Genomic DNA, 16,029 nt, shown 5'->3' on the forward strand with positions numbered 1-16,029 from the left:
CCCTTTTTTTTTTTTTAACGTCCTCCACCCCCTCCTTTTCCTCCCTCTTTCTTTGATTTCATGTTTCTAAAAAATTCTACAAATGGACTAAATTCTGCAGCTGGAATTATTCAGAATTATAGCATTGTGGGAAATAGAATTGGAATTATACAGCATATGGATTCAAAACACTTCCTAATACCATCTTCAGAGAACAGATTAAGACCTACCCAACCTAGATCTGCTGAAGAGAACCTTACAACCAACTTGGGCTTTTTTCCTTCAACATTTTCGCAACAACCAAACAAATTCATAAAATAAGGCAAAATAGAGAATCAACGATTCTAAACTTGAAATAAAACAAAATTCTATTACTTCAAACTGTGAGTCCAAATTACAACCTGTAGAAACAAAAGGAAATAACAAAAAAGAACATGGAAATCAGATCTATAGCCAAGATCTACAATCGCTAGTAAGAACTTAACATCTTAAGGCCCAAATTATACAGTCTAACCCCCAAATACATAGAGAGTCCTTCCATGCCTCTTCAAAGTGTAAACCACATCCATGGCTGCCATAGTCTTTCTCCTTGCATGCTCGGTGTATGTCACGGAATCACGAATGACGTTCTCCTTGTAGATCAGACCGATGATACGCTTCACACCACCCCTACAAGCCAGACAACGTATCTCGGGCTTGGTGATGCCTTGGATGTTGTCCCGGAGGACCTTATGGTGACGTTTTGCTCCTCCCTTGTCCAAACCCTTACCACGTCCCAACATTTTCCCGGAAAATAGATGAAGAACAAGTTGGAGGGAAAATCAAGCTCGAAGTAGAAACTAGAATCAAACTGCTACTAGAATTATACATATGGATGACCTTTGGCATATTACGTGTTAACCTTTGGAGCTAGTGGCATGTACTTTACATTTGCCAACACCCTAGCGACGAGTGAGTTCTTTTGGCGTCAATGCCAAGGGCAAATCTCCATAGCTATATTGGGGGAGAGAGAACACAGGGGGAGGGGGGACGTTTAAAAAAAAAATGGCCACGTAGGCTGGTGTGTAGAGGTTCGATGAACAGTAGGAGGTTGTGTAGCTTTTTTCGAGGGAGAAAGGCTTGAGCCTGCTCAACGAGGGTGGGGGACGAGGGGAGAGAGAGAGAGAGGAGAACAGAGATCGGGACAGGGGAAGAGATGAAATTAAAGCAGATTCACTGCATGCAATTCTATTTTATTTTTGTTGGAATCCCCATGTGTCTTTTGATTATTGGTAGGTGTAAAATAATGAAAGTCATAGAGATTCTAGTAGCATTGCCATGTCACCAGCCTTGAAACAGTAGCATTGTGGCAGTTAGAAACAGTAGCATTGTAGCACACCTGCAATAAATCCATGAGAATGTTCTGGGGTTTTATGTCACCGTGAATCATTTTGTCACTCACACTCTTCATGGAGATAAAGGATACCTCTTGCTATGTCGCGAGCAATTTCCACAACAAGGTTGTTTATCTTGTGTGAAGAGTATATTTACGAGTGACCCATTGCTCATGAATTCGTATACCAAAAGCATATCAATCCCATCATGACAATACTCGAGTAGACGGACCAAATTTATGTGATGAGTTACGCCGATCACTTTCATCTCAGTCTGGATGAGTTTCGCCGATCACTTTCATCTCAGTCTAGAACTCTATTTCCTCTTCAGCCAACACTTTCTCTAGCTTCTTGACTGCCACAATCTTCAGGCTATTCGGTATTGACCCTTTGTAAACTATGCTTAATGATCCTCTTCCAACCTATTCCCTAAAACGATTAGCCGCTTTCTCAAGTTCTAAATAAGTAAATGGGAGCTTTCTATACTAAAAGAGAAAGTGTTCTAGCTACAAGAATCCAGCAAAGTAAATCTATAAGCTGGTATGATTTCATGATATGATTTGTTAGATCTACAATAAAAGTAGTTTTACAATTTAAATTAACACAACAAGCTACGTCAGGTTATGAGTTTACTTTTCTAAAATATCTGTATGCCTAAAGCAGTTCTCATACCAAAAATGATTTTTGTATAACACAATTTCCATAAATTACAAAAATAATACCTCCAAAAGTAAGAAGGACAATATTAAGAATTATTTTATTCTTAAGACAGTGTGTAGAGCACACCATCCACATTAATTTTTTTTTAAAATGATGAAACTTCAACTTTTTGAAATCCAGTTTGGGTCCTATGGCAAAAATAACAAGATCTGTTAACCAAACTGACGTGGTGTAGCATTTTTATGTTGGAATCTCCATTTTTAAGTATCACCTAAATTGCATATCAGTGAGCTCACTATATCTGTTAACCTATTTAACCTGATTTGTTTTTGGGAAAATCCTCAATTTATTTATAATATTATTTATATAACTAGGGCGGTGATTCATAAATTCGGAAGGACTATAGTACAAATTCAGAAATTCCAAAAAAGTCATATGGCCAGTTTTTTAAAAGGAGCTCCACTAGGGCGGTGATTCATCCTTCAAAACTCAATTTATAATTAGTCCTATAATTTTTTGGAATATAAGGAGAGTCGGAACATCTCAATTGCGCTTGAAAAGGATCATTTCTAAGTATAGGCCTAATATTTTAGCTTTGTTGAACCCTTCTTGCTAGAAGACATAATTCCTAGTTGTTTAAGAAAGTTTTCTCGTGATTCTTTCCTCACAAATGAAGCGTATGGTGGTAAAATCTGGTTGTTGTGGAACTCGGCAGTATCAGTGCTTTAGGTGGCAGGTTCTAATCAGTTTGTGACTGTGCAAGTTGAGAAGAATGGTCACGTGTTCATTCTAACTATTGTTTATGTTAAATGTAATCAACTAGAGCAGAAATTCCTTTGGGAGGATTTGGAGGCGAGTGCAATGTTAATCTCCCGTGGATTATTTGTGGGGACTTTAATATCATTAAAGACGATTCCAAGAGAAAATGTGGTAATCCTCGTTAGTTTGCTGCGATGAAGGACTGAGGATGACTTGGTGTAATGGCCAAGGCGGTTTGGCTAGAAGCTGGGCAATGTTAGATAGATGTTTTATTGATTCTAACTTTCTTACTTGTTTTTCGAATATTTCTTATCAGGTTTTGGCACGCACTACTTCAAATCATTCTCCTTTGCTGATACAAATGGGAGAGGACCCGTTTAGGTATGGACCTAGCTCCTTTAGATTTCAATTCCTGTGGACAAATCATATGGATTTTCTTAAATTTATGGAGGGAGTGTGGAAGCAGAAATGTTTTGGCTTTGGGATTCATACGTTGTCTTTTAAATTGAAAAGGGCCAAAGTGGCTTTAAGGGAGTGGAATCAGTGTGTTTTTGGCAAAACTAATGTCATTATCCAAGAATTAGAGAAACATATTAAAAGACTGGAAAATCGTCTTCAAGGTTTCTTTAACTCTGAGGATGATAATGATCTCATGGTGGCTAAGTTGGAACTTTTGACTTGGATGGGTAGAGAGGAGACGAGACTTCCTCATATAACAAAAAAGAATTGGTTGAAAGATGAAGATCAAAATTCAAATTTCTTTCATGCTATCTTAATTGCTAAGAAGCAGAACCGGGTTAATGATATGTGATTGGCCAATGGTACTTTGCTAAGTACCCCTGTTGATATTCACCTTGTTGTTGTTGAGTATTTTTATCAATTTTTAGGGAATAGCAATAGTCGTGAGTTGCCTAGTTTAAGTATCATTATCTCTCATGTGATTTCCACTACGAATAATCTATTCATTTGTAAAAATCATTCCCTTGAAGAAATTAAGGATGTCCTTTTTAGTATTCCCATTGAGAGTAGTCCTGGTCCGGATGGTTTTGATTCGAGTTTTTTTTCGGTCTTGTTGGGATTTAGTTAAGGAGGATTTATTGCAACCTACCTCTGAGTTTTTTCAAACAAATTCACTCCCCAGGTTCTTCACTGTGTCCTATATTGTTTTGATCCCTAAGGTGGAGAATCCTACTGGTTTTGAGAAATTTAGGCCAATTAGTATATGTTTGGTTTTTTATAAGATTTGTACTAAAATTATTGTGGCCCGTATGACAAACATGCTTTTTAAGATTATTTCTCAAGAGCAAGGGGCGTTTATTCCTGGTCATAGTATTTTTGAGAATATCAGTTTAACCCAGGAACTTGCTCATTCTATTCATAAAAAATCTAATGGGGGTAATGTATTGATTAAGCTGGACATGTTTAAGGCCTATGATTGAGTGAATTGGAATTTTCTGTTACATGTCTTGGAGGTTTTTGGTTTTTCTGCTCAAGTGTGTGCTTTGGTTAAAACGTGTATTTCTTTGCCATGGTTTTCTGTCATGATGAATGGCACTCCTCTAGGTTTCTTTAAAGGTGAACATGGCATGCGGCAAGGTGACCCCCTCTCTCCCTAACTATTCATTATTATACAAGAGATTCTCTCTCGCCTGCTCAAAAAACCCTTCGAGAATAAAAAAAAAAATTGGGCAGTTTACTCAAGCTCAAGGTACTCCTCTTGTTTCTCATCTTATGTATGCTGATGATATTGTTATTTTTGCTAATGGTGGTCAGAGGTCTATGAGTGCTTTGATGCAAATTTTGAATTGTTACGAAGAATGGACGGGACAAGTTCTCAATAAGGAAAAAAAAAAGTGATATTTATTTTTCTAAACATATCTATGTCTCTAGAAAATGCTCTATTCTTCGTTTTGCTAGTTTTTAAGAAACGTCATTTCCTTCTAAATACTTGGGAGTACCTATTGTGGTTGGTAGACTGAAAGTGTGTGATTTTAGTGATTTAATTGGTAAATTTAAAAAGAAAATTGCGGGTTGGAAGATGAAATTGCTTTCTGTTAGTGGTAGAATTGTCTTGTTGCGTCATGTTTTGTCTAGTATGGACACTCGCCTTAAGCTACTTTACACATTCCTAATGTCGTGATTAAGTAGTTGAACAGACTCCTGAGTTTTTTCTTCTCGAAAGAATCTGAAGGAATAGTTAAAAGGAAATGGGTGGCTTGGACTAACATTTGTAATCCTACGAGAGAAGGCTGTTTGGACATTCGGGATTTTGGGGATTTTCAACTAGCCTTACATATGAAACTTGCTTGGTGCTTGATCTTGGATAATTCTTTGTGGGCGAATTATTTTAGAAGCAAGAATGTTAGGAGTAATCATTTATCCCTCTTGAAGCCTACTAAGGGTACTCGGTTTTGGAAGTCTATTGTTAAATGTATTCTGGAAGTCTTAGCTAATTCAAAGTGGCTAGTGCGTGAGGATAATATTTTTTTCTAGTATGACTATAGGGAGGAGGGTGGTCCCCTAAAAGATCAATACCCAGTTACAGAGTATTCCCTAATTAAGATTAAAGAGTGTGACATTGAGAATGGGTGGGATATCTCGCGATTGGAAAGGTTCGTGGGTCCTCAAAAAGCTAATGATTTGTGTCATTTTTTGGCTAAGCGTAAAGATGGTCAGGATGTTCTTATTTGGAATAAGGAAAGTGATGGTAAGTTCACTACTAAAAATACTTGGGATTGTATTAGGGTTCGGGCCCCTCATTTACCTTAGGCCCATTGGATTTGGCATAGTAACTTTCCTAAGAAAATTTATATTATGATGTGGAAAACTACTAATAATTGTTTGAGTGTGGATGGTAAGATTAAAATGGCTAATATTCCCATGGCGTCCAAATGTAATTGTTGCTCTTCTGGATATATTGAGGACCTTAATCATGTGCTTTGTACAGGTGACATTGCTAGACATATCTTGCGCCTAGCTTCAGTTCAATCAGGTGTGCATATGGGTTTTTTTCATACTTGGCAAGAGAAAGTGGATTTTTGGTTTCACCATGTTGGCAATTCTACTCAGGTTCGGACTATCTTTGGTCTTCTTCATTCCATTGTCTCTTGGAAACTTTGGGACTGGCACTGTAAAGCCAGGTATGAAGGAAAATGCGATACGGTGAATTCGGTTTGGCATGCTATTAAATTATGGATTCGTAGAATTATGCAGTTGACCAAAAAAATTGTGAAACTCCGTACCACTGAAATTGTTATTTTAAAGAGGCTAGATATCCCGGTGCTTTTACCTAAATCCAAGAAGGTATCTATGGTGAAATGGATTCGGCCACAACAGAATTGGGTGAAACATAATACAGATAGTAGCAGTTTGGGTAATCAAGGGTCGATTGGAGCTAAGGGTGTTATTCGTGATAATGGTGGAAAATTCCGGGCGGCTTTTGCAGCATGTTGGCTCTAAGAATTTTGTTGAAATGGGAAGTCTGCTGAAAGGAGTTAAATGGTGATGTAAACTTGGGTTTTATCGAGTTCACATTGAGACAGACTCTCAAATTCTTGTTAGATGGCTTACTAGAGGAGAGTGTAATATTTGATTTCTTGAGAATTTTTGGGGCGAGCTTCAAACCTGCCTGGGAAGCATGGTTTATAGAGTGAGTCATGTGTTTCGTGAAGGAAATGTTATGGCCAATTTTTTAGCTAAGCAGGTCGCTGAGGGTGTAAACATGGACTGGATTGAAGACAGAGATCATTTGCCTAGTAAGTTGAGGGGTCTTCTTCGCATGAATAGAATTGGAATTCCTTATTTGCAAGCTTCGTTGTGAGGTATTTTTATATTACACTTTTTTTTTTTTTTTTGTTCTTATTCTTATTGGTGTGAGCTTACGTTTATCTGGAGGATTGTCTTACTTTTAGTTTTTTAAGACTTGCTTTATTATTGATTGACCTGTAAGCCTGGGATATTTGTCTATTGTTGTTTTATTTTAGGTCTTTTGGATGCCTGGATTTTGGTCCTTTTTATCTGTAACCCCTAATTGTCTGCCTGTAACCACGATTTTCCTCCGTCATAAGTGAGGGCTATCAATAAACTTGAGGTGCCATCCTTTTAAAAAAAAAAAAAATATTGCTAATGCACCAACTATTAAAAATGGTAAAAATCTTAAAATTCGAAATTTGAAATTCAAATTTAGAAAAATACTGATAGAATTGGACTACTTCTCAGTACGTATAATATTGTGTGCACGTGTAGCACTATTTTTTTAATTGAAAATTTTAGATACACTCTTAAGTGCCACGCATTTTCAATTGCAAAAAAGTGAGGCTGACCACCATTAAAATAGAATTTTTAATGTAGATAACAAATTTATCTTTTTTTTTTTAACAAAACAAAATGTGTGAAACTTATACGCCTAAGAGGAGATTTAAAATTACGGAGAGGCAAGATCCATGAACAAAATTAAATTTTTTATTTTCCTGTTTCCTATTCTGATCTCCATTATTATTATAATTATCATTTAGTATTTTAACGGACACATGATTCCAAAACGCAATAGTAGTATTAAACTCTCGAATTCTTAGCTTGTTAATTAGATAGACCCATCAGCATAAATAACGGAAGAATATGATCTTGTACAAAGGGAGGATGTGAGTTACAACCAAAATCCAAAAACCAAGCTCTCCTAAAGAATATTAAGAGTAAAAATCTATCCACAACACTTAAATGTAAAATCTGATCGATAAGATTCTAATTTTAATTTTCTTTAATTAAATTATATATATAAGGATTTTATTAGGTGTATTATTCACATTGCCTTATAGATAGAATTTTTCCACCACCAAGAATTAGAATGTTATTCGACGGTCTTCCCTGTTTTCTTTCAGCATATCCTTGCGTACCTTGATGAGAGCTATGCCTGAATAAGTGGACTGCCTTTTTCCGTATCTCAATGGGAGCCTTTGTTTCCTGCAATTCCCTCCTTCGAATAGTGCAGCTTCACAGTTACAATCCTCTAAGCAGGCTCGTTTGCAATCTTCTTTGAGTGCCACAGATATAATAGAATACGAAACATCTTCCGACCATAAAGCCAGCTCCTCCATGGTGTATGCAGTATTATTATATTCATTCATGTTGTTGCAACCAGGAGCACCGAAACTTCTGCCACAGTCAGAAGTCCGATTCCCCTGGTGTACCATTACAAACCCAGGAAGACACACACATTCATAAGTTACAGTTTCTGCATCATTTGAAACACAATAACTGTTTAATCCACAGAGACCCTTGGGATCACACAAATCATTGGAAGATGACCATACAATTGACCAGTTTCCATTCTGTTTCAACTCATAAGAGTACAGTCGGCCGGAATATCCCATCTGCATCAATTCTCATAAGATAAATAGTTTCCTTTGTAGGATATCCTCCATCGGTTAGATTCCTAATGTTAGCACCAGTAGCGTTGAGCAAGTAGAGATGGCCATCAGGACTAAAGTTTAGCGTTAACGTTATCTCCACTTCCAAATGTCCCAGATGCCCAGTAAGCATATCCAGCGGTGTCTGGAGTGTCCACCGGATATTGAACAAAGTGTCCATCATGTTGCATCTTAAGACGAAAGATACCCGTTGAGTGAGCAGTTGCTGATATACTAGAAAACAGCTCCGTACCTGCTAAGAGACGTTGACCGGGTAAAAGGGAATCAGTCGGATGTTCAAAACTCTGCCATAGTATTTCTTGATCGGAATTATTGAGCACAAAATTTCCTGTATCTGTTGAAATTAAAGGAAGAAAATTCTCAAGCACTTGGAAGGCCACCAGACTAGACGTGACATGAAGATGATAATTTGCATTTGATGAGCTGTAAAATACAATTCATTTTATTTGGTATTCTGTTATTTGATTCTTGTACTATAAATTAGGCCTGTGCAAAAAATCGCTTGACCCGATCCGTCCGCTTGACCCGACCCGACCCGCACCGAAATGTCGGTTTTAACTACATCTCGGGTTCGACCCGTACAACCCGCCTTTTATCTTCAAACACGAAACCCTAGTCAGCCACCTCCCACTTGTCTTTGCATCGCCTCTGTTCCCCCTCTCCCCACTTCTCTTCGTCGCATACGAGCAGAACTCATTGTTGCACTGAGAGTCACAAAGCATGGGGAAAGTGACGAGGCCGACACTTCAATCAACGAGAGCATCGCATTCCATCTCAAGACTCAATCCAGGTAACCATTGATTCAGCTTTTTCGGCAATCAAACCAAATACTTCATTTAATTTCCGTTAAGCTACCGCAACAATTAAGGTGCAGAGCTTCACCAATCTGCCATGGCCACTTGTACTCAACCTCCTCTCTCAAGCCCATCTCAGACCTCCCTAATTCCACGGACCCAAGATCTCTTACAGTTTCCTTCCACCGAAACTCGTGTGGATTGTCCTTAGATTTGGCCACTTCAGCTTCCAAGAAGCTCAACATTGAGAATGTAGAGAATCCCAACTCCATTCTGAATCTGTTGAGGACTCACGGTTTGACGCAGTGAGTATAAACTTTTCTGGGTATAAGCTTTTCTTCGACACTAGTGGAAAGCAAATATGTGTAAAAAAAAAAATTCCAGGTCGAACCCGACTAGGAACCGTTAATATACGGGTCAGGTCGAGTCGGTCCAAAAACATGGATGAGTTGCACGGGTTGCAGGCCTACTATAAATAGCAGCTGTACATGACAAGTCAATAAGAATATTATTCACAAAATTATTCTCCACGTGCCATTATCTTTTTTCTGCTTTCTGTTATACTTCTGTCCTCTGTGCTTGCTCGAGGCAGTTACTTTTCCTTCTACCTTGCGATTGTATCATTCTTAATATGGTACCAGAGCAATGACAGAAAACACTGAATCATCCAAGCACTCCAAAAATGAGAACAGTCATCGTCATCCTGCTAGCCCCTATTACATTCAACCCAGAGATGGAGCCTCATCTCCCTTGGTTCCTGACTTACTTACCACCGAAAACTACGTAATCTAGGCAAGAACGATGCGTCGTGCTCTCAATATCAAAAATAAGCTTGGATTCATTGATGGTACAATCACCAAGCCAACACTCACTTCTGATCCCCTTTTCGCACCATGGTAGCGCTGCAATGACATGCTCATAGCATGGATTCAACATTCGGTTAGCTCAGAACATCGCTCAAGCATTGCGCAGGCAAACATTACCGAGAGCGTTTGGAGTGACCTTCGAGAGAGATTCTCCATCCAAAACACCCCTCGGATCTTCCAAATTACCAAATCCATTTCATCATCAACACAGGACACTGATTCTGTCAGCCAATATTATAACAAACTCAAAGTATTTTGGGACAAACTGGAGATTTACGAACCCATGCCTACCCGCAACTGTGGAGCTATCACAACCATGCTGGGCTACAACCATCGTAACAAGGTGATGCAATTTCTTGTTGGACTTGATGACTCTTATGACTTTGTCCATGCGCAGATCTTACTACATGACCCACTTCCTGCTCTCAACCGAGTTCTCTCTCTCATTCAACAAGAGGAACGACGTCGCCAACTCCATTCAGTGTCTTCACCGCTAGCCATGATAGCTAAGGGACCCGATCCTCGCAGCTCCACCACCAATCGCAGAGACCGTCTTTTTTGCTCTCACTGCAACATACCAGGCCACTCACTAGAGCGTTGCTTCAAAGCAAATCCCAATCTACCAGTGTGCTCACATTATCTCATACTTGGTCATATCAAGGATAAATGCTACAGACTGAATGGATTCCCTCCCAGCCACAAGAATAGCTCAAAATTTAAATCCTCAGTTAACCAATCTTCTCTTGCGCAGGAGGAAGTTATCAATGGTCCGCCTATTACTCAAGAGCAGTAAAACCACATCCTTGCCTTACTCCATCCTCCTCATGGTGATGCCAACACGCCTACTGCAAACACCACCCATACCAATCCACCTCCTATCTCTGGTATTTTCCCTTTTAACATAAAGTACACACACAACTCAACATTGAAAAGCCAAACATCCTGGATTAGACACGGGTGCCACAGATCATATGATCTGTAGCCCCAAATTCTTCACCCATAATATAAATTCAATTTCCCGCATCATCAAACTTCCCAATGGATCTACCACCGCTGCCACACACATTGGTGATGTGCACTTATCACCTCACTTAATTCTTCGCCGTGTATTATGTGTACCTGATTTTTCTTTTAATCTCATTTCTGCCAAATCCTTGACACATCACTCTAAATATTGTCTATTGTTTTTCTCCAATTTTTGCTATATCCAGGACCTTTCATTATGGATGACAATTGGAGTGGGGACGGTGCATGATGGCTTATATCAATTACAGCTGTCCAGACCCAAACCAGAAACTCTACACACCATTTTCATACTTTGTTTCCTTCAATTTCCGTTAATCACACTACTGCTTCCAAGTCTGATAAATTTGCATTGTGGCATTATAGGCTTGGACATAGCTCCATGGTTCAATATATATTGCATGATGTTCATTCTAGTTCCAATCATTTGGATCAATCAAAGTTAATTTGTGATATATGCCCCTTGCAAAATAACACAGACTACCATTTCCAGATGCAGAATCCAAAGCCACAGAAGCCTTTGATGTTGTTTCAGTCGACATTTGGGGACCTAACCAAACACACTCATACAATGGTGCTAAATACTTTCTCACCATTGTTGACCAATTTACAAGGTGCACCTGGCTTTATCTACTTAAAACAAAATCTCAAGCTCGGAGCTCTCTTTTAAATTTTTTCTCTCTTATTGAAACCCAATTCAGCACTCAACTCAAAGTCATTCACTCCGATAATGGTGCTGAATTCCAAATACCAGCCTTTTAAAACTCCAAAGGTGTTGTACACCAAACAACATGTGTTGCCACACCTCAACAAAATGCACTTGCCTAACGCAAACACCAACACATACTTAACGTGGCACGTGCCCTCAAATTCCAGTCAGGATTACCACTTCAATATTGGTTTGATTTTGTTACAACTGCAGTATACTTAATTAATCGGACACCTACTCCAACACTCAATTACAAAACCCCATTTGAAACTCTTTATCAAACGAAGCCATCTTACTCCCAATTGAAAATTTTCGGATGCCTTTGCTTTGCCTCCACCTTATCACATGCTAGAACCAAATTCGAACCTCGAGCTCGAAAATGCTTGTTTCTCGACTATCCATACAGAGTCAAAGGCTACAAATTACTGGACCTCACAACTCAACAAATATTCCTCTCTCGAGATGTCATCTTCCATGAAGAAATATTCCCTCTCAAACAACAAGACCAACCTACACCTGTGTCACCCACTCTCATTCAAACACCTTCACCTTCACCTTCACTTTCGTCTTCATTTTTCGACCCTCATACATCCACTAAACATATTGACACATCATACAATACACCCCCATCACTTGATCCCAATCCCGCAACTCATACAGACACATCAACCTCACCTTCCACTCATGACTCTACAAACAATACACCACCATCACCCTCGCACACTTCAAATGATCATACCAGCAAAATAACACCTACTTCAGACCATGATGAACCTACCCAAGTTCTTCGAAAATCAAATCGACAAAGAAAGGCCCCTGCATTCCTCCGTGAGTACCATTGTCAACAAGTCACCGCCACTGGTCCTCCCCAATCAGCATCCTCAATGATAGCTTCTGGATCCTCCTTTCCATCAGGTATGAATGTCTTTTTACCCCTTTTCGTTGTTTTATCTTATGCATACTTGTCTCCTCAATTTCGGGCATTCACCACATCTGTTTCCATAAACACTGAACCAACGTCCTATACGCAAGCTATCCAACAGCCAATCTGGCGTGAGGCCATGGATCAGGAACTTGCTGCCCTCGAGCTCAATAGGACTAGGACCATAGTTGATTTATCTCTAGGCAAGAGACCAATCGAATGCAAGTAGATTTTCAAGCTCAAATTGAAGGCTGATGGATCGGTGGAAAGAGCTAAGGCTCTGTTAGTCGCTAAAGGTTTTACCCAACGCGAAGGTATCGACTTTCACGATACCTTTTCACCAGTTGCTAAAATTGTTTCAATTTGTTGCCTCTTAGCACTTGCTGTCATCAAAGGGTGGGAACTACAACAGCTTGATGTCAATAACGCCTTCTTGTATGGCGAGCTAGCTGAAGAAATTTACATGAAGCCACCCCCTGGTCATTTTGCAGCCAAAACTACTCAAGTTTGCCGATTGCAAAAAAGTTTGTATGGCCTGCGACAGGCATCCCATCAATGGAACACCAAATTGGTTTCATCTCTAGCTGAGTTTGGTTTTGTCCAGTCAAAGGTTGATTATAGCCTTTTCACCAAATGCACTCCTACTTCAGTCATCGCACTACTCGTGTATGTCGATGATATTATTCTCATGAGCTCGGACACCAATTCAAGCAATGATGTTAAACAATTATTGGAGACCAAATTCCGCATAAAAAATCTGGGTGCATTGCGATATTTTCTTGGCATGGAAATAGGTCAAACACGAGCTGGAATCCAACTCTGTCAGCGCAAGTACGCGTTAGATATTCTTGCTAAAACTGGCCTTTTAGCAGCCAAGCCATCCCCCTTACTAATGGAACCAAACATCAAGCTTAGACGGGATGAAGGTGAAATTTTTCATGACCTAGCACTTTACAGAAAATTGGTTGGAAAGTTGCTTTATTTGACTAGCACGCGACCTGAGTTGAGCTATAGTGTTAACTTGTTAAGTCAGTTTATGGGCACCCCAAGAGTGCCGCATTATGATGTTGTTCTTAAAATTCTCAAGTACATTAAGGGAACTCCAGGGCAGGGCATTTTCCTTCCTGCTAATTCCACCATGGAAGTTGTCGCATATTCGGACGCAAATTGGGCAAATTGCCCAGACACTCGTCGCTCCACTACAGGATTTTGTGTGTTCATTGGAAATTCTCTGGTTTCCTGGAAGTCGAAAAAACAAAATACCATTTCACGATCTTCCGCTGAATCGGAATACAGAGGTATGGTTGTTGTTGTTTGCGAACTTACTTGGATTCGCTACCTGCTCATAGACTTACGCATCACCATTGAAACACCTGATACTCTGCATTGTGACAACCTCGCTGCCATGCATATTGCTGCGAACCCATTATTCCACGAGCGCATGAAGCACATCGAACTAGATTGCCATCTAGTTCGTGACAAAAGTGTAGCGGGGCAAGTTAAAACTGTTCATGTGTTCTCCTCTGCCCAATTGGCAGACGTGCTCACCAAGCCATTGCACTCACCAGCCTTCAATCGACTACTGCTCAAGATGAGAGTCATCAATGTGTACTCTCCATCTTGCGAGGGGATGTTGAAATTAAAAGAAGAAAATTCTCAAGCACTTGGAAGGCCACCAGACTAGACGTAACATGAAGATGATAATTTACATTTGATGAGCTGTAAAATACAATTCATTTTATTTGTTATTATGTTTTTTGATTCCTGTACTATAAATAGCAGCTGTACATGACAAGTCAGTAAGAATATTATTCACAAAATTATTCTCCACGTTCCATTATCTTTCTCTGCTTTCTGTTATACTTCCGTCCTCTGTGCTTGCTCGAGGCAGTTACTTCTCCTTCTACCTTGCGATTGTATCATTCTTAATAGTATCAAGCATGGCAGCTGAAGTAGACCCAAGAGAATCAGCTATGATGATTGGCGTTTGCTCTGGTGTCGATTGCAGGACAAGCGTGCCATCCCTTGAAAAACTCAAGGTAGCACTGCTGGAGACTGGAGTTTCGTCACGGTTTGCAGTCCAGACAACAGTTTTTTGATCAGGAATTCCAGCAAGAAAAATACCAACAGCGTAGCCATTGCCTTGCTTATAAAATCCAAAAGCAAAGAGACCAGAACGTGACAACCATGTAGAGTTGATTTCGGGTGTTAGATAAGAGCCTCGGCTTACATTGGACTCCATTTGTTGAGCTGAAGCAGTACAAAATGCAGAGAGAAGGAGAAACAGAACGACAGAATCCATAAGGAGACAATGAGCTCACTCTTTGTAACGTCTCTGTTTTTCCTGTTTTGTTTCATTTGAGAATAATTGTTTTTCGAGTGAAGTTAGTGGCCTAAACTTGAAAGTATTTAAAGTTTACAAATACTTGTTTCCTCTAATTTCAACGTCGACTATTACGAGTCCTACCGAGACAAGTTATAACAATCTTGCGGACAACGCGTACGCCGGACCGTTGACGGATTCAAAATCAGACATTATTACTATAGTAAATAAATAAATATGATATTAAAAATATAAATTTTTGAAACGCCGTTCTTTTTCTTTTTCTTTTTTTAATTTTGAAAGCAAATCTAAAAAATCATTATTAGAATATTTTTAAAAGTTTAAATTAATAATGAATGGTGGATATCCCTAACCCGGACAGGATTATAGTGCTTGGCATGATCAGAGAGAGGTTCACCACCGAATGAGAAATTAACACTAACCATAATAGCACGTTTATTTTTCTTAAAATTTAGATCCTTAATTATTTTCCTAAGAATTTTAAGGGGCATATATATATCCTCTATTTTATAAATAAATAGACTAATTAAGTAGTACAGGAGATAACGGTAGACATGATCTAAGGAATTGAAAGCTGCTGTCCAACCAAGAAATTAATTCGTAGGAAGACCCAGTTGATCTGTCAATATTTAAATTTCAATGCAAATAAATAGACCCAATCCTAAATAAATATTCAAGTCATTAGAAGAAAATACACTGACATGTTAGTCAAAGTCTTCCATATAATGAAGATCAACAATCCTTAATTGAGAGCCACGTACAATGATCAATTTGCTCGCTAAGCTAATTGTATGGGCCTTAGCATTTAACTTTTACAAGAAATATTCTTTCATCAACTAATCCTAGTTACGTGTAAAAATTCTAATCGTTATTCTTACACTACACATTAAACATATTTTTTATTTTTATTTTCCTTATCAAATATGTGATATATATATAGATAATTAGTAGAAAAATTCCTTTAATTTAACAAGAATAAAACAAAAAAAATAAAATAAAAAATCAAATATAGTGTGTGATATAAAAATGATGAGTTGAAGGGTTCTTGTTGCGTGATTGTCAATAACAGGATTGGATTTCCACTCATAAGGAAAGAATGTTCAATGTTGGATGCCTTTCACATGGTTGTATTTTTTGTTGAAAATGGAATGGTGTTCAAATTCTCAAAATGCAT

General features: G+C 38.7%; 1 protein-coding gene and 1 pseudogene across 1 annotated transcript; both read right to left on the minus strand.

Moving 5' to 3' along the window:
* Window positions 1-372: 372 nt before the first annotated feature.
* Window positions 373-816, minus strand: LOC121248751 (histone H4-like). The gene has a single exon (XM_041147308.1). The coding sequence runs from the start codon at window positions 759-761 to the stop codon at window positions 489-491; it is 273 nt and encodes a 90-aa protein (XP_041003242.1). The 5' UTR covers window positions 762-816; the 3' UTR covers window positions 373-488.
* A 6,793-nt stretch (window positions 817-7,609) lies between these two features.
* Window positions 7,610-14,852, minus strand: LOC121249272 (annotated as a pseudogene).
* Window positions 14,853-16,029: the final 1,177 nt, after the last annotated feature.

This window comes from Juglans microcarpa x Juglans regia, chromosome 2D (genome assembly GCF_004785595.1).
Source record: "Juglans microcarpa x Juglans regia isolate MS1-56 chromosome 2D, Jm3101_v1.0, whole genome shotgun sequence".
NCBI lineage: Eukaryota > Viridiplantae > Streptophyta > Magnoliopsida > Fagales > Juglandaceae > Juglans > Juglans microcarpa x Juglans regia.

Coding starts and splice junctions, on each gene's coding strand:
- LOC121248751 (XM_041147308.1), bottom strand. CDS start 761: ATGTTGGGACGTGGTAAGGGTTTGGACAAGGGAGGAGCAAAACGTCAC.